General features: G+C 57.8%; 1 protein-coding gene across 3 annotated transcripts in view; it reads left to right on the top strand.

Annotated features, from left to right (window-relative positions):
* Positions 1 to 18,076, top strand: part of KLHDC4 (kelch domain containing 4) — a 55,335-nt gene extending 37,259 nt beyond the window's left edge. For 2 of the 3 annotated variants that reach the window (XM_042919750.1, XM_042919749.1), the window contains exons 3-8: positions 1,879 to 1,971; positions 6,456 to 6,615; positions 9,676 to 9,751; positions 11,275 to 11,483; positions 11,991 to 12,393; positions 15,503 to 18,076. In XM_042919750.1, coding sequence (XP_042775684.1) covers positions 1,879 to 1,971; positions 6,456 to 6,615; positions 9,676 to 9,751; positions 11,275 to 11,483; positions 11,991 to 12,393; positions 15,503 to 15,696 — 1,135 coding nt within the window. In that variant the 3' untranslated portion in view covers positions 15,697 to 18,076. The remainder of the gene's footprint in view (positions 1 to 1,878; positions 1,972 to 6,455; positions 6,616 to 9,675; positions 9,752 to 11,274; positions 11,484 to 11,990; positions 12,394 to 15,502) is intronic. The other variant, XM_042919748.1, reaches the window with a different exon arrangement.
* Positions 18,077 to 18,815: the final 739 nt, after the last annotated feature.

Below are 18,815 nucleotides of genomic sequence, written 5' to 3'. Positions count from 1 at the left end.
CACTTCACAGTGGTCCCTTCTCCCCTTCCTTGCCGGGAGCACGAGGGGATGTGTCTGGGATGTTTCCTGTGGGAACCCGCTCGAACTCCTAGGAGTACATCTCACAGTACCGTGGGGGCCCTGTCACTGGGTCGCGCTGGAGGTGTTCACTCTCTGAGCTGCTGCCCTGAGCCTCTGGCAGTTTGTCCAGGCTTTCCTGTCAAGCTCTGGTTCCTGCAGTTTCTGTTCATGAGCCTCTGCTTCTGGAAGTGTGACTTCCTGTATGCACCTGTCTGTCCCTAATTTGGGGGCCACCAGTTTGACCTGCGTCCCTCCCTTTGTGGGGGTCTAAGAAGAGTTGTTGACTTTCCCGGTTACTTGTTGGGACACACTGGTGACTTCCAAGTCCCTTGCATGCCAAGCCAGAACTCAGAAGTCCCTTCTATTGGTTATTTATTGATACATATTTTTTTTATATCAGTTTTAATGAGATAGAATCATGTTCAATAAAATGCCTGCCTTTTAGGTGGACGGTTAGAGGAGTTTCAGCTAATACACACACCCGTGTAACCACTACCACACCCGGGACAGACAAGGTGATCCTCACTCCAGAAAGTTCTCTCCTGCCCGCTTGCTGTCATTCCCCTTGTAATGTTTGGCCCCAGGCAGCTACTGTCATCACCGTAGATTGATTTTGCCTGTTTAAGAATCTCCTACGTAGAAGCAGAATCATACAGTACGTGCCCTTCTTTTTTTTTTTTTTTTTTTTTAAATTTTTTTTTCAACGTTTTTTATTTATTTTTGGGACAGAGAGAGACAGAGCATGAACGGGGGAGGGTCAGAGAGAGAGGGAGACACAGAATCGGAAACAGGCTCCAGGCTCCGAGGCATCAGCCCAGAGCCTGACGCGGGGCTCGAACTCACAGACCGCGAGATCGTGACCTGGCTGAAGTCGGACGCTTAACCGACTGCGCCACCCAGGCGCCCCTAGTACGTGCCCTTCTGATGCCGCTTCTGTCGAGCGTGATGTTTACGAGACCTGTGCGTACCGTGTGTATCCTGCTTGTTGCCGACACTCCTTCATCATGAGAATGTACCGCACTTTTACTCTTTTCCCCCGTTGAAGCATCTCTTCGCTGCTTCCGGTTTTTTGACAGTGATGAATAAGACTTCTCTAAACGTGTGTGTGTGTGTGTGTGTGCGCGCGCGCCTTTCTGTGCCCTTGTGTTGTCACATCTGAGTCAGTATCTGGTGTTCCGTTGCTGGGCTGTGTGCCAGGAGCGTCTCACGGTGTGAGGAACAGTCCCGTGGTCATGCTGTCTTACACCTGCTCGGCTTCGGTCCCGCCGTTTGCTTAGGGCCGCTGGCGGTGTTCGGCACGGGACGCGCTGAGCTTTGGGCTTGTTGACCGAAGACCGATGAGCGATGTACTCACCGTCTCTTTCTGTTTTTATTGGCCATCCGTGTGTCTTTTCTTTCCTGTTTTTATTTCAATATTCTGTCCCAGTCTTTTGCCTGTAATTTTATTGGGTTTATTTTACTCTTGAGATAGTAAGAATTCTTTGTTTTCTGGACGCAAGTCACTGGTCAGGTGCGTGTTTGCAGAAATCTGCCTCCCCTTTGTCACTTGCTGTTTGATTGTACAATGGTTTATTTTGAAGAGCTGAGGTTTGCTGTCTTAACGGAGTCCGGTTTCTGTGTCCAAGTCCCTGCTGTCTCTGAGAAATCCTTACTCCAAGGTCGTGGGGCCTGGCTGTCCACATTTACAGCAGCTAGCTGGACTCGGGATGGCCTTGGTAGCCTGTGGTCCAATTAAATTGTACTCAGTAAGTGCTTGTGAAACACAAGTTGGTGTAAAAAGTGCTCTCTCTCTTTTTTTTTTTTTTTTTCCCATTTTAGGGCAACAGGAGGCCCTTCAGGTCGGAGTGGACATCGGATGGTAGCCTGGAAGAGACAGTTAATACTTTTCGGTGGCTTCCATGAGAGTACAAGGTTGGTACCGATAGGAGGACCTCTCTGTTTCCTGAAGCAGAAAGGACTGGGTTTTTTGTGGGAAGAACCATTCTGAATACTCCTGGAAAATGTTGCCCGTCCCCCAAAACCAGAGCCAGCTTCGTGGATATGCAGCCGAGGCAGCCTTGAAATTCTCAGTAGTTACTGAACCAGGGGCTCTGTGTTTTTATTTTACGCCGTGCCCTGCAAATGATACAGCCAGACCTATCTGCCACAGGACTCTCAGCCTGGTACAGAATGCCCGGGGGGGCTTGTTAAAACTCTGATTTCCGAGCCCCCCCCTCTGGTGGCTGACTCAGTAGGCCTGGGACAGGGTGTGCAAATTCGCAGGTGATGGTGACGGGGCTGGCCGGGGGAGCCCACAGCGAGAGCCTGCGTTCTGCAGTGGTGTCTAAAGAGGAGCCTGCAGCGCGCCCCTGTGTCGTGGCTGCATCGCTACGAGCTGCCACGTTCGTGTATCCCACGTGTATGCCCTCCAGGTCGGGCCAGCGGGTTCCCTGATGGTGGAGAGCCTGTCGTCCACATGGTAGCCTCTGGAACGTCCTTAGTTCGGTCCCGAGAAACAAGACGCGTGATGACAGGCTAGTGTGCCTGTCACCACCCTAATACGGTACCGTGTTGTGTCGACGTCTGGGCTGTTGTCATGCCTGGTGAAGGCCACTCCTCTGAGTGGACCCCACGTGGAGGAGGGTGGATAGGGGTGTCTCTCTGGCCGTGTTTTCCGCTTCCCTCTCCTAATCCTTCAAGAAATCATCAGTTTATTAGTTGTCATGGCACCGCTAACAGTTTCGTCACATTGTGGGTCCGTTTGCACAGTTTTTTTCTGATAATTCCTGGCTCCTAAAGAAGTTGCTGTACATGGATACAAAGGGGGAGGTGAGTTAGGCCGAGTCTTGTTGTTTTTCATACCCCTCTCACCCTGGTCTTAGTTGAGGCGTTGTGGTGTAGATTTGGCTCAATTAAAGTTGCAGGTTTTCTTTGTGAAGAAAGGTATTTTATTAGTTGACAAGGGGACATCAGTTCCTACATGCTTTAGGAGAGGATTTTGAAAGCACAGTTGAAGTTAAACAGGGATGATTCTGTGTTGTTAAAGGTGAAACTCGGGTGTAATCGCCCTTTAATAGTGTGTCTCAAAGACCATACTGTTGGCAGGCAGGTCGTGGTCCCACGTCCCGGATGAGGAAACCAGGTGAACGAATGCCCAGTGGGTTGTGGCCTCCACGAAAGATCACTCATTTCCAGGGGGCCGCTTCCCGCCCTGCAGGTGTTCGGTTGATTATAGCCATTTTGGATGAGGAAGCCCCGGCTGTTTTTAAAAGTTTATTCCTAAGGGATTGTTACCTATTATTTAGACTTCACACTTTTTTTCTTTAAACAGCCCCAAAACGGTTGGGGAGACCAACACAGGCCTTGCTCCTTGGAACTCATAGGTTACGGTGTATGTGCCGCTGAAGCAGGCACGGGTTATAAAGTGGATCAAGTTGTACGATGGTTGTGATTTGCAGCTTTTCCAAAATCAGAACTGTTCTCCAAGTATTACCTGTTAATCTTGCTTAAAATTATGAAGTCTTCAAACACACAGGACAGCAGGAGATACAAGTAAAGAAACCTTCCATATTAAACAAGTTAGTGGGGCTTTTTTTTTTTTTTTAAATTTTTTTTTTTCAACGTTTTTTATTTTATTTTTGGGACAGAGAGAGACAGAGCATGAACGGGGGAGGGGCAGAGAGAGAGGGAGACGCAGAATCGGAAACAGGCTCCAGGCTACGAGCCATCAGCCCAGAGCCTGACGCGGGGCTCGAACTCACAGACCGCGAGATCGTGACCTGGCTGAAGTCGGACGCTTAACCGACTGCGCCACCCAGGCGCCCCTAACTTTGGATTGTTTTTATGGAACATTTTTATTTTCAAGTTCCCCAGTCATTTTTTCTGTAGTCCAATCTGCTGTTAGACTCGTCCTATGATTTTTTCTTTTAAGATTTGTATTGTTCAGTTCTGCATTGTCCATTAGCTTTTTCTCCTTGTGGTTTCCACTCTGTTGAGAGTCTCCGTTTTTTCACGTGTATCTTGTTTTGTTTGAAATGTTTCTTTTGTGTTTGCGACATCTACGTCATCTCTGGGTCTGCCCTATTGACTGGTTTTTCTTTCTTTTCTGGTTTAATATTTCTGCTTCTTTGCACTTCTAATAATTTTGTATTGTATGCTGGACATTGTGATCCTGTATGGTCGGTGGCCTACGACACGTTGTGTTCTTGAAAGACCATTAAGTTTTGTTCTGGCAGCTCAATCTGTCCAAGGTCGGTTTGGGCTTTGTTAGGGCGGGACCTCAGGCAGGGACAGGACGGTTCTGCTTCCGAGACACGCTGTGCGGGGTGTTTGGTGTGGTCTGTGCCTCCAGCTGTCTGGACTGCAGTGTCTCCCAGCACCGTACCCGGCACTGTGCCAACTCCAGACTCCCGTCAACTCGCAGCCCGTAGCGGTTCTGTGCCAGGTCTTGTCAAGTCCCACCCTTCGCGGACGCGGCTTCCTGTGCAACGGCTCAGAGAAGGGGTGTGCGGATTTCCTGGCCTCCCTCTTTGCGCCACGTCCTCCTTTGTGCTCCTAGACCCCTCAGTGGCCCGACACGACCCTGTGTTTCTTCCACCTTCTGAGACCGCTGCTCCGCGTCCCGGCTCCTCTGCTCCGTGTCGGGGCTCTCTTTCCTGTGCCGGTTTGGGGATGGCTCCAGGCAGGAAGCTGGGGCGGGGAGCTTTCCCACCCGGAGCCTCGTCACTTTCTCGGGGACGGTCTCTCTGGACAGTAAGCGAATGGGCGGTCAGGGGCTCCGCACTGTGCTCTGTGAAAGCCTTCATGGTACCTGGTGCGTTGTAGCTTCGATAAACGTAGTTCTGTTTTAACTGTCGCGGGTGCGGAGGGACTGCCCTCTGCTCACCGCTCACCTCTCAGGCTGGGGAGGGTGGACGTTGAAAACAGTGAGGGTGAGCACACTGGGCCACAAGAGATCAGCCCCTTTGTGTTCTGTATGAGGGAAGTTGGGTGATGCACTTCAATTATGTCATTCATTTACTCGTTTTTTAACTGAAATCACTGAACATCAAGCATGTGTGAGGCTCGGGGGCTACAGATAATGTCTTGTCCTCAAGATGCCTGGGTGACTCAGTCGATTAAGAATCCAACTCTTTTTTTTTTTTTTAATGTTTACTTATTTTTGAGAGAGAGACCGAGTGTGAGCAGGGGAGGGGCAGAGAGAGAGAGGGAGACCCAGAATCCGAAGCAGGCTCCAGGCTCTGAGCTGTCAGCACAGAGCCTGACGTGGGGATCGAACCCACAAACTGCGAGATCATGACCTGAGACGAAATTGGACGCTGAACCGACTGCGCCACCCAGGCGCCCCTAGTGGGGCTTTTTAAAACCAAATAACGGTTGATATTTATGTGCGGGATAGAATTTTTTTACTGCACACCTGCAGTGTGAAATCCGAGGAGACAGGAGAATATAACGAAGTCTTCTTACAACTCTGTGTTCCTCAGTTCATGTATGAAAAGCCATCCTACAGAAGGTGCATCTCTGGGTGCCAGTCGGGAAGGCCACCCTGCAGGTGACTGGTCCCGTGTCCCACGCTGTGCGCAGCGTTCGAGTGAGCGGCGCAGCAAACCGGCCTTGTGCTGGCCCTTCCGTGTGCTGGCTGCAGGGGGCCGGACTTGGGTTAGCTCTAGTAGGAGAGACAAAACTGCTCAGACTGTGGTAGAATTTCCCACCTGAAGCCTGGCTGTCTGTTTTGAGTACCTGGGGAGCACCTCTTCCTCTTCCTGTGTGATTCTGACCCGAGGCCCCTTGGCTTTGCCCCGGCTGTCCGTGAAAAGGTACCAGGAGGCGGCATTCCCCCCTCGCCTCGGGCCGGGCTGCTGCCGCCCCACGCACGGGGCCCCTGCTCGAGGCCCTCTGCATTTGAGTCCTTAAGTCCCAGGGCCGCGTGCCCCCTTGCCGCTGTCCCGCTGTGGAGCGCCAGGGCCATGCCTCTGGCTTGTCAGCCTCCGCAACGCTCAGCTCGGCCCGGCTCGGCTCCCTGCCCGGCTCCCTGCCCGGCTCGGGGTCTCTTCACGGCCCTGACCCAGCTGCAGGAATCTCCGTTCTGAGGATTCACTTGAATCTCTAATTCATGAGCTTAAGCTTATACGCATGGTAACCTGATGCAATTATTTGTGAGACTGTGGTTTTGTAAACTGTGTAAGGGAGTATCACTTCCAGATTAGAAAGCTTTCAGATCCAGGCAAATTAATGAATTTCTGTAAGCTAGCGTTATCTCTAGTTTCCAGATACAAACTCACATCTGCCTCCAGCCCTTTCATGTGGATTTCAACTTTCCACTGGGAACTTGTTTCAGATGGTACAAAGTTTACCTCAAAGTTGATCAGGTCATATTTTAATGTTACTGCCTTTTTGTGTCACCATGTTATAACCAGAGATTACATCTACTACAATGACGTGTACGCCTTTGACCTGGACACGTTCACGTGGAGTAGACTGTGCCCTTCGGGGACTGGGCCCACACCCAGATCGGGCTGCCAGATGTCTGTCACTCCCCAGGGCAGCATTGTCATCTACGGGGGCTACTCGAAGCAGGTAAGATGCGGTGTGGATGGAAATAGACATACTCTGTTGTATTGCCCTTTTCACTGTCACCAAGAATGAAAACTTCCAAACAGGCTTGCATGTTGGCTCAATAGAAACACTTTTTATTAGAGTAGAAATGGGTGTGTATCAATCTCCCCCGTGAACGTATCAAGATTTTTGCAGCCATATTATGTTCTAACCCATATGCCCTGAAAACGCGGGAGTGTGAATAATTCCGTATTGGGATGGGGCGGGGGGGGGGGGGGGGGGGCGGGAGGGTCTTGATTCCTAACCACAGACCCCAAGTGCTATGGGGGGCTCATGTGTAGAACAGGCCACTTCTTCCAGCCGTGCAGACACGCGGAAGTAAATGTTCTTGCACACCTGTCTGGGTGCCCTATAGCAGGGTGGCTCCTGCTGGCTCTGGGGTGTGTCGTCCACGCAGGGGCCACTCGCAGCGGCTGCAGCCTCCAGGCGGCACCGCTCCAGCCTGTACGCGTCAGCGAGCCCGAGAGGGATAAGGTCGTGTCTCACTGCAGGCTCTTTCTTAGCCTTCGTATTTTGAAATTTTCTGCGATGTGACTTAAGAGTCAGCGAGCACTTACTGTACCCCCACCTGGATTCTTCTGGAGTCCTTGCTCTGCTGTCCCTGCTTCTGTGGTCGTTCACATCTGTGCTGCTCTGCACCCATATTTCTGGGCGTGTTTTAGAGAAAAGCACAGGCATCGCTTCAGCCTGCTTTCGAGATCCGTCCCCGTTGCATGTTTTAGCTGCTTTCGCTTTTTCGCGCCCAGCAGTTTTCCACTAGGACACCCCGGGTGGTTTCTCTAATTTCTGTTTGCAGACCCAGGGCTGTTTTTAGTTTCTGACCGTTATGAACCAAGCTGCGATGCGCATTCTCGTGCAGGTCACCGTGTGGCTCTACGTTCTCATTTCTCAGGCAGGGACCCAGGAGTGGTTCTGCTTGGGTCCCAGGGTGCAGTGTCACACCCCTTCCCGCAGTGGTTGCCCCACACCCTTGCCAGCACCTGATCCCACCAGAGTTTTTTGTTCTTGGCCCTGCTGGTGGATGTGTGGGGTCTCATTGTGATTTAAAAAAATAATCATCTTTATTTGTTTTTGAGACTGAGCACGAGTGGGGGAGGGGGAGAGAGAGCATCCCAGGCAGGCTCCGTGCTGTCAGCATAGAACCTGACACGGGGCTCGATCCCGCAAACTGTGAGATCATGACCTGAGCTATCCCCTAGTTTTCATTTCCCGAGATTCAGGCTGCTCCCCACAATGTGGCCCATACGGAGCCTCCCTGGCCTTAGGATATCCAGGGCACATGTCCAGTCCCGGGACAGCAGGATCGTGGGCTTTGTTTTCCAGAAGGAAACTAGCTCTCTGTCTCCAGTGAACACATGCCCGTGGCTGAGAGGAAAAGAAGCGTGTGTGTGCGTCTCCTGGTTCTGTCTGCCGGGAGGGCCCGGAGGTAAAGGCGCCCGGCGGCCGCGAGCACTGCCGGTGCCCAGATCTTGGCTTCTGACCCCACCTCTGGGGACGGGACCCGGGGCTCCTTGGGGAAGTGGCTGAGTCTGGGGCTGGGGGTGTACAGGGCAAGGCCGGAGCATTTTGTCCAACCGGAGGAGGCGCTTATGGGAGACCCTCACCGATGGGGTGCGTCAGAGGGACACAGGAGCCGCTGGAAGGGTTTCCGATGGCCAAGGCTGGAACCAGGTTCCAGCAACCGAGTAAAGTGGGTTGGATTATAGCTCACAGTATAACGTCAGAGTCCGTGAGTCTGTACGTTTAGATGCAAATGATCGAAAGCATAAATAGATCGGGGAAAAGCGACAAGTCCCTGTGCAGAGTTCCACATAAATTGCGTAGCCACTCTGCCCTTGAGGTCTGGAGTATGACTCCCCACCGTACGTGGGACTGTGCAGAGTGATGTCCTTCCAGGGAGGACTGTGGAGAGCTGGGCGGGGGTGGGGGGCGGTGACCTGACAGCCCTGTGGCCAAGGTCAGCAGCAGTGATAAGTCACAGTGACAGCATGCACCCCCGGTGTGATGGGTGAGAAGGGGCCACAACCCGGAAGCCCATGTCCAGTCGTGAGAGAAGGTCAGACGAGTGTCCGTAGAGGGACAGCTGACCTGCACCTCACAGCCGCTGAAGGTCATCAGAGGGCGGGGCCTATGGGCTCGTGACGACCACATTGACACGGGGCCTTGGAACAGAGAAGGGACCCTGGCAGAAACTGAGGAGATCTTAATACACTGTGGACTTCCATTAATAGGGCTTAATCAGCATTTCATCCTTAATTAGCGGCAGATGTAACACACGGAGGGCGTTATTAATAGGGAAACTGGGCACTCAATTTGTCTGTAAATGTAAAACTCACCTGAAATTCAAATTTTTTAGAAATAGGGAGTTAAAGGGTAGATACGAAGATGAAATTAACATTACCAAGCCCTCCCCCCAGGAAAGCCATTTTGCTGCCCAGTTTTCCAGACACTGTAGCCTGTAGGTGGGTGCAGGTGCCGCGTGAGCCCCGCAGGGCACCGCCGCAGAGAGTCCGGGGCCGGCTGGCTTCTGCTTAGAGCGTTAATTCGGTTCTTGCAGTGAAGCCTGAGCACACAAATTGGAAGATGAGGGGGTCGGGGATGTGGGGGTTGCCGATGGAAGATGGCTTTGTTACGGCCTCGGGAGAAGTCCCCATGGGCTCCGGCACAACCCCCCCACCTAGACCAGGCTTGCTGCAGAGGCCGTGGACTCGCCGGCAACAGAGTGCTGGAATGTTCCTGGCATGATGGCAGTCTTTAGGACGGTGGGTTTAATTTAAAATCTATTCTGAACAGTTGATAACTGACACCAACATTTTTTATTCTGTCTGCTCGGTGAGGTCAGAATTGACCTGGTCGTGGTTCATACTTTCTTTGAAGCTGCTCCAAAGGAAGCCTCCTGAGCCCTCCCCTGCCCCACCCGGCCTCCCAGCGAGGAGCGAGACCACAAGCCGGAGGGGACCGTGTGGGGCATTGTGGGTGGCGCCTGGCCAGTTCTTACAAGACTCCCGCTTCCTTCTGCAGAGAGTCAAGAAGGACTTGGACAGAGGCACGCAGCATTCCGACATGTTCCTGCTGCAGCCTGTGGATGGAAGGGAAGGTGCGTACGCTGGGTGGGGGGTGGGTCCCGGCGGCCAGTGGTCTGCGGGTCCTGCCCGAAAGCCTTGCCTGCCCTGTGGCTGGGGGATGGGGAAGAGAGGGTGGCGACAGGCCCCTGCACACTGGGCTGGGGTGTGGGTGTGTCCTCGCCTGAGCGGGCAGACCAGGCGTTCTGTGAGTAACCCTCGGTGACCGTCTGTACAGCAGGGACAGCCGGAATATTCACCCTCTGGGGTGGTTGGGACGTCCTGGCCTAAAAGCACAAGCCAGGAGCTGGTGTCGAGCCAGGAGGCCCCCTGCTTGGGAGGGCGGGAGCCAGTCGTTGTCTTGTGCTCGCCCGAGAGCACGCGGCTGCTAGGGTGTGGGCTTTGGGAAGGGTTTCACGGGTCCGGGAGAGTGAGAAAGTGAGGCAGCGGCCTGTTTGTGAGTCTTGGGACGAGCGGGCTGGGCTCGACCCAGAAGATCGGGTCTGGTGCCCGGGCTGCTCCGGGCCCTGCAGCAGGGCCTCCCCTCCCATGAGGCCGCCGTCCACTGTGGAAGGATGGGACCGCTCCGCGTGACCCGAGCCTCCGCTAAGCCGGGCACTTCTCAGGAGGCCAGCCACACCACCCTGCGGTGACCGAGGAGGGCGCCTGCCTTTTCCCCAGCGGGAACCGAGGTCTGGTGCTGAGAAGTAACTTGCCCGGTTTACCTGAGTGAACTGGAGCCGGAACCTACTGTGTTCCCGGCGGCGGGACCCCGCTGCTCAGCCCCTGCATCCGGCGTTGGGCCCGGATGGGCCCGGTGGGCTGACACACGCTTGGGCCCGTGTCCTGCAACCCAGGAAAGTATCTTCCCTGACTGCGTGCAGGGCCCTCGGGAGGTTTTCCTCCTCTCTTTCCTTCAAGCAGTAAAATGCTGGCCGTAACGGGTTGATCTTGTGGCCCAGCAGTGGGTGCCCCCCGACCCCGGGCTGTGTGCCGAGGAACAACCGTTGGCACACCGTGGCCATTTGTCGCTTCTGTTAAGCTTTTCTTAAACGTTCACCGTAGGAAAAATCGCCGTTCCTTTCTCTAGACGCGGCGGGAGGACGTTCCCCCACGCTTCACACTAGGTCACATTCTGAGGGTTTTACCGTGTGAATCTGGCAGGTCCCGAGAGAGGAGTGCGGTGTGGAGGTCTCCTGGGGAGAGCTGGGGCGTCTGCGGCTGTGAGCAGCGGCCCAGGGACAGCGGTCCTCACTGCGGGGAGGGCACGGCGTGAGGGTCTCCTGGCACGCGCCCCGTGCGCCACAGCTGGGAAGCGCTCGGCGGAGGTGGCGTCAGCGGGGCCCTGGGGACACCGCGTGGGACCTTCAGGGGAAGGGTCAACCTCTGGGGCGCGTTGAACTGTGTCGGGTTTCTGCAGAGGGATCAAAATCCGTAAACTCGGTGAGCTCTTGCCTGCAGTCCTGTGTTTCCACTCGTGTGCCGGTCACCGGACGCCGGGGGACACTGGGGGTGCCCGTGGCCAGAGCTCGCTTACCCCATGTCCCCTCTCCGACAGGCAAGTGGGGATGGACGCGTATTAACCCTGCGGGAGCCAAGCCCACCCCGAGGTCTGGCTTTTCGGTGGCTGTGACCCCGAATCATCAGACGCTGCTGTTTGGGGGCGTGTGTGACCAGGAAGAGGAGGAGAGCCTGGAGGGGGACTTCCTCAATGACCTGCACTTCTATGATGCCACCAGGAACCGCTGGTTTGCGGGGCAGCTGAAGGTAGAGCCGTGCTCCCGAGCACGTGCCAGGGCGGTCGTACGTCAGATACGCAGCCCTGTTGTGCTCCCCACCGCCCCACCTCCCCGTCCCTCTGTGGGGCTCCCCGGGAGCTCTCAGTGTCTTTGCCGTCATTGTGGGCAGGGGCAGGCCGTCCGGCACTGGGGTCCCCCTGGGACTTCAGGTCTAGAGGAGTTGTTGGCGCCGGGGGCCTTGAGGCCTCAGGAGGTGGCCCACCCGTCCAGAGACCCCTCCCTGGTTGGAGAGCTTTGGCGCCTCTGCTGGGGATCAGGCAGACGTGCGGCTGGGGTCTGGACTCGTGGCCCCCCCGCCCTTTGCCCTGAGGGGTCCCACCAGGTAGAGACTCTGTGCCCGCAGCCTGAACGGGCAGATTAGGGCAGGGGGCTTCCGCCACATGGCCCAGTCGCCCACGCACCCCACGTCGCTCGAGGACGCTGCCCGCTCACCACCGGCTGCCCCTGAAGTGCACGGCCTTGCTTTTTCCGACAGGGACCTAAGTCAGAGAAGAAGAAACGGAGGAGGGGCAGGAAAGCAGAGCCCGAAGGTGCCGACAAGCAGGAGCGCGGGGGGGCCGGTGCCCAGGAGCCCCTGGAGGTGGTCAGAGAGGTGGTCGCAGAGGACGGGACCGTGGTCACCATTAAACAGGTTCTTGCCGCCCCGGTCCCGGCGGGACAGCCACAGTCCGAGGAGGAGGACAGCCCTGACGAAGCCGGTGGCCCCGTGGTGGAGCCCAGTCCCCGCTCCAACGCCATGCTGGCCGTGAAGCACGGGCGGCTCTACCTGTACGGGGGCATGTTTGAGGCAGGTGACCGCCAGGTCACCCTCAGTGACCTGTACTGCCTGGATCTCCACAAGATGCAGGAGTGGACGGCCCTGGTGGAGGTGGACCCAGGTGAGCTGGGGTGGAGAGAAGATGCTCTGCAGGTTGGGGCGGGAGCCCCATGAAAGCGGCTCTGTGCCATCTGTCCACGAGGGCCCACCCAGATCTGCCCTGTGCCACGGAGCCTGCAGTGAGCAAGACCCACGTGCCCTCACCCGTGGCCACTCCCGGAGGGTGGGCCCTGGTCACGGCGAGGCGCCCCCTCCTGCGTACGTCCGCCCCTGCTCTGGGAGCTGAGGGGGTGGCTGCTTGCTTTGCGCGGGGGCAGGGAGGGCTCAGGCCCGTCCCGGTGCTTCTCGGGGGTGCATCGTAGCAAAACCGATCTCACAGAGCCTCCTCGTCCAATGCCCGCAGCCTCTGTGAACACGTGAGGGCAGACCAGGCGTCTGGGGGACACCTTCCGGGGGAACCTCCAGGCCGCCTCTGCTCTGACCCGCACTGCTCAGTCCCTCGCGTCCACGTTGTACACAGGTGGCTGCTGGATGCCAGCCACCACTCCTTTCTTGGCCACTGGACATTGAACAGAACTTGAGTCCACGCTTTTAGAGAGAGGCGCTGCGTGGCCCTGCGAGGTTCCTTAGTTTTCCAGAGAGGCTAGGTTAGAGCAGGGGCTGCAGGGTGAGACCGGGGGGTGGGTCTCGTACCTTTGCCTCTGCTCTCCGTCCCCTCCTCTCCCCTCTCCGTCGTCCTCCCTCACCTCTGCTCTTAGTCAGTCTCCCCTCGCCTCTGCTCTCCGTCCTCTCCCCTCGCCTCTGCTCTCCGTCCTCTCCCCTCGCCTCTGCTCTCCGTCCTCTCCCCTCGCCTCTGCTCTCCGTCCTCTCCCCTCGCCTCTGCTCTCCGTCCTCTCCCCTCGCCTCTGCTCTCCGTCCTCTCCCCTCGCCTCTGCTCTCCGTCCTCTCCCCTCGCCTCTGCTCTCCGTCCTCTCCCCTCGCCTCTGCTCTCAGTTCTCTCCCTTCGCCTCTGCTCTCAGTTCTCTCCCTTCGCCTCTGCTCTCCTTCGTCCCCCTCTCGCCTCTGCTCTCCTTCGTCCCCCTCTCGCCTCTGCTCTCAGCCTCCCCTTGCCTCTGCTCTCCGTCGTCTCCCCTCGCCTCTGCTTTCCGTCCTCTCTCCTCGCCTCTGCTTTCCGTCCTCTCCCCTCACCTCTGCTCTCAGTTCTCTCCCCTCGACTCTGCTCTCCTTCGTCCCCCCCTCGCCTCTGCTCCCCATCCTCTCTCCTCCCCTCTGCGTCCTCTCCCCTTGCCTCCGCTCTGTCAGCCTCCCCTTGCCTCTGCTCTCCATCCTCTCCCCTCGCCTCTGCTCTCCATCCTCTCCCCTCGCCTCTGCTCTTCATCAGTCTCCCCTCGCCTCTGCTCTCTGTCATCTCCCCTCGCCTCTGCTCTCCATCCTCTCCCCTTGCCTCTGCTCTCCGTCAGTCTCCCCTCGCCTCTGCTCTCCGTCAGTCTCCCCTCGCCTCTGCTCTCCGTCAGTCTCCCCTTGCCTCTGCTCTCAGTCAGCCTCCCCTTGCCTCTGCTCTCCGTCGTCTCCCCTCGCCTCTGCTCTCCTTCGTCCCCCTCTCGCCTCTGCTCTCCTTCGTCCCCCTCTCGCCTCTGCTCTCAGCCTCCCCTTGCCTCTGCTCTCCGTCGTCTCCCCTCGCCTCTGCTCTCCATCCTCTCCCCTCGCCTCTGCTCTTCATCAGTCTCCCCTCGCCTCTGCTCTCAGTCAGCCTCCCCTTGCCTCTGCTCTCCGTCGTCTCCCCTCGCCTCTGCTCTCCATCCTCTCCCCTCGCCTCTGCTCTTCATCAGTCTCCCCTCGCCTCTGCTCTCTGTCGTCTCCCCTCGCCTCTGCTCTCCATCCTCTCCCCTTGCCTCTGCTCTCCGTCAGTCTCCCCTCGCCTCTGCTCTCCGTCAGTCTCCCCTCGCCTCTGCTCTCCGTCAGTCTCCCCTCGCCTCTGCTCTCCGTCAGTCTCCCCTCGCCTCTGCTCTCAGTCAGCCTCCCCTTGCCTCTGCTCTCCGTCGTCTCCCCTCGCCTCTGCTCTCCGTCCTCTCCCCTCGCCTCTGCTCTCCGTCCTCTCCCCTCGCCTCTGCTCTCCGTCCTCTCCCCTCGCCTCTGCTCTCAGTTCTCTCCCTTCGCCTCTGCTCTCCTTCGTCCCCCTCTCGCCTCTGCTCTCCTTCGTCCCCCTCTCGCCTCTGCTGTCAGCCTCCCCTTGCCTCTGCTCTCCGTCGTCTCCCCTCACCTCTGCTCTCAGTCTCCCCTCGCCTCTGCTTTCCGTCCTCTCCCCTCACCTCTGCTCTCAGTTCTCTCCCCTCACCTCTGCTCTCCTTCGTCCCCCCCTCGCCTCTGCTCCCCATCCTCTCTCCTCCCCTCTGCGTCCTCTCCCCTTGCGTCTGCTCTGTCAGCCTCCCCTTGCCTCTGCTCTCCATCCTCTCCCCTCGCCTCTGCTCCCCATCCTCTCTCCTCCCCTCTGCGTCCTCTCCCCTTGCCTCCGCTCTGTCAGCCTCCCCTTGCCTCTGCTCTCCATCCTCTCCCCTTGCCTCTGCTCTCCATCCTCTCCCCTCGCCTCTGCTCTCCATCCTCTCCCCTTGCCTCTGCTCTCCGTCAGCCTCCCCTCGCCTCTGCTCTCCGTCAGTCTCCCCTCGCCTCTGCTCTCCGTCAGTCTCCCCTCGCCTCTGCTCTCCGTCAGTCTCCCCTCGCCTCTGCTCTCAGTCAGCCTCCCCTCACCTCTGCTCTCCGTCGTCTCCCCTCGCCTCTGCTCTCCGTCGTCTCCCCTCACCTCTGCTCAGAACTGGAGAAAACAATGCGTTTCCTTCCGGTGTCCAGAGGTACTGGGGCATAGGCTGACTTTGACAGCATGATTATTCAAAAAAAAAAAAAATTTTTTTTTTCATGTTTATTTTGTTTTTGAGACAGAAATAGCGTGAGCAGGGGAGGGGCAAAGAGACACAGAATCCGAAGCAGGCTCCAGGCTACTAGCCGTCAGCACAGAGCCTGATGCGGGGCTTAAACTCATGAGCGTGAGACCATGACCTGAGCCAAAGTCGGATGCTCGGCCGACTGAGCCCCCCAGGCGCCCCAGGGTGCGCTTCTTGATGAGAGGCTGGAAACTCCCTGCACTGACGTTTTGAACGTTCGCTTTTGATTTAAAGGAGCTCAGGAGTGGCTGGAGGACACGGCGTCAGAAGAAGACAGCGACGAGGACGCCGAGGGCGGAAGTGACGACGAGGACAGTGGCGACGGCGGCGGGGAGGCTGGGGGTGAGTGTGGTGCGCATGCCGGCGCCGGGCGGCAGGAGACCCACGGCAGAGCAGCTCCGGAGCCAAGCACCCCCTGCCGGACCTAGAGCTCCGGGGTCGCTTTGCTCCCAAAGCCCCGATTTTTGCTGGTAACGAGAGACTTTCATGCTTCAGTAAAGTTCTATTAAAGCGTGGCTTTACTTCGTAGACGTCCTCTCAAGGCGAGCCTAAGTTTTTGCGAGAACATTTGTATTTCGAGTACGTTTGGGCCGCGCCGGGTCGCTTTCTTTGATTGAGTGAAGAGCGCACTCGCGACACGGTTTCTGTAACTCCGCTGCTCACCCCGTCAGCCAGTGAGCTGTGGCCTCTGCGGCTGCCTGCCCGCCCCGCCTGCCTCCCCCTCTTCCCCGCGGAAGAGCCCACGACCCTCGGTGGCACCTGCCCGGCTCGCCCTGGATGACGCTGGGCCCCACGCCCAGGCCATTGCCGTCTGAAGACGGGGAGTGCCCCCCGCGCTGCAGGGCAGCCTGCGTGGTGTGGCTCCTTCCGCAGTGTTGGCGTGGGCCGTGACGACATAGAGCAGAGCTGCGGCAGGGGCGGTGTCGTGGAGGGCGAGGTCCCCGCGCTGCCGGTGGCGCTGTGAATACGAGGCAGAGAAGGCGCCTTATGCTTTGCGGGCGATCTCCCTTCCGCCGGACAAGGAGCCGGGGGTTTCCCGCGTGGCGGTGCGTCGTCAGGCCGGAGGCCCCCGCTGTGATTTCCGGGAGTTCTCGGTCGCAGCCCACCGGCCACCTTTCCACGCTTCGTGTCTCTGCCCGACTCTGAAGTAAAGCTCCTGTCGGCTCTGTGGCTGTCGTGCCACCGGCTTTCCTCGGGGGTCTGTGAGCCCACGGACCCGACTCAGAGCCGCTCCGTTAGCGTTTCCTGGGGAGAGATGGTGGGGCCACCCCTGCTCCTTTCCCGGTCAGCCCCCAGGTTGTCCTCGGCAAAGTGACCGGAGGAGGGGAAGCCAGAGGGAGGGACCCCGCTGTCTGGACGCGGTGTCACCATCCAGTGCCTCTGGAGCCGGAGTCCGTCGCAGGGGAGGCCTGCGGACTGCTCGCACGCCGTCTGGGGCCTGCTCCAGGGTTGATGGCCAGAGACCAGGTTTCATTGGTATAATTGGGGTCAGATGTTAGGCTTTGAATTCACACTTGGTGCATTTTTTATCTTCAATACTTGCAGCAATGAGAAGGTAGTATTTTAGTGTGTAGTAACAGCATCAGCATCCAATTTGTGTCCTGGACCAGGCCCTCCTGTTCATTGCTGGGACGCTCACAGACCAGTGTGGGAATGCCCCGGGTGGCGGAGCAGGGCCCGTCCTAGGAAGGCTTTCGCGGAAGGAGGAGGGCTGACGTGCCCCAGCAGCAGCCCCTCGCCCCACCTCGCCTCCTCACGGTGCCCGGTGCGACCACTCTCGTCGGACTTGCACGCCGCTCTGTAGCAGGACCCGCAGGGGTGTGCTCTCACCAGCAGCTCAGAAATGGGAAGCCTGCCTCTGGGGGGTGCCCCCCGGAGCCCCGGCCGTCGGAGAGAGGCCAATGTGGCTGTCGGGCAGCACGGCACCCCTTGGCCAACGGGGGCTGGGTTTGCTAGAAAAGCTGGCACTCTGGCTCGGGTGGCGTATCGGTGGCACCCCTCTTGGCTGCCGGGGCAGTCTGGGCCTTCCTTGGACACTCTGGGTGGAATCTAGCCGGAAGATTCTCAGGTAGGGCTGGCGGAACACCACGGCTGGTGCGCGGACCTCCCGGGTCCTCCCGGGGCCCACGCTGCCCGCTCCTGCGACGTGCCCTCCGGCCCCCACCGTGCAGCTGCTGCTCTCCCGGAGGCTGCGTTAGGAGGAGGTTGTCGGAAGGGCTTGCCGGCTCTGCCTCAGGTTTCTGTTTCAGAGGCCGGTGTCTCATCCTCCTGGTTGAGGTGACACGGCAGGTGTGAGGGAAGAGGATGTTTTTGAATCCAACAGATTTCCCCGAAGAGGAAACTCCTTGTACAGACAGGTCTGTTTCGCTGTCGTGTCCGTAGGCTTGTTGCTAGAAGCTCGGTTCGAGTTCACACGGGTGAACAGCTGCTCTCGCCTCTGCTGCCTCCTTGCTGTGATGGAGACACCAGGTAAGGCACACCTTAGATGTTGAGCAGCAGGAGAGGCAAAGAATGCGTTCTAGGGCCGCGAGAGCCCCCCAGGAGCGGGACCAGCACACCCCAGCTCTCTGTTGGTGACTGGTGTGCCCATCTGGATGTTCTGGACCCCTGAGGGCCACCACGGGCACGAGTGGCCAGTCTGAAGCCCGGGGCCTCCATTGCCGGTGGTGCTGGAGCCGGAACAGCTGGAAACGGCTGTATCCGGGTCAGCGAGGGCCCCGCGATCGTACACCTGTGTCGTCTGCTCCTCGGTGGGCTGAGCTGTTGGTAAGCCCCGCACCACCCACCCCCTTCTCTTAGGCTGCGTCAGCTGGCCACGCCCCCCCCCCCCCCCCCCCCCCCCCGCCTCCACTTGGCAGAGCTGCGTGAGTGGGGTCAGTGGGGGTTTGAGTGAGTAGTTGTCCCCAAGTCCCAGGAGCGGTGGCGGCGCTCTGGGTCCTGCTGCCAGAGGGTAGTTGGTCAGAGGTGGGAGGTTTCTGGCCTTAGGTCGAATTGAACAAAAACCAAGGAAAGCACCGATTAAGCCCGGAAATCCTCATCATTCAAAGCACTTTGTTTGTTTCTAAAAGGCGTGGTAGTGGTATTTATTGTAGTTTAACATCTTGTGGGTTTTTTGTTCTGTTTTGCTTTTTGTTTGTTTGTAAACCAAGTCGTACAGGCGAGGAGTCAGTGGCTGGCTGACAGGTTCATTGAAGGGCCAGAGGCTGGCCAGGCCCTGCCGGTGACAGATGATGTCCGCAGGGCCGTCCCTTGGGGCTAGAGGGACCCTCGGGCAGCCCCCCGGGGGAGGTGAGGCTCGAGCTCAGGTTCAGAGCAGGTGTGTCACAGCATTTGTGTGTCACACAAATGAGGTCACACTTGGGAACCAGCCCCCCCAAGTGTGTTGGGGTGAGGAGGTGGTGACACGGTGTTGAGCGGGGGCTGCAGAGGGGGCAGCCGCTCCCTAGCACGGGGGAGGGGGTGGTTGTCTTCGGCTCGAGGGAGCGTGAGATTCGTCTGTCCACTGCTAAGTTGCATGAGCACCGAAGGGGCTTTCTAGTAACTGCTC

Source organism: Panthera leo, chromosome E2 (genome assembly GCF_018350215.1).
Source record: "Panthera leo isolate Ple1 chromosome E2, P.leo_Ple1_pat1.1, whole genome shotgun sequence".
Lineage (NCBI taxonomy): Eukaryota > Metazoa > Chordata > Mammalia > Carnivora > Felidae > Panthera > Panthera leo.
Note: the sequence above shows the minus strand (reverse complement) of the source record. Positions and strands in the feature narration are given on the sequence as shown.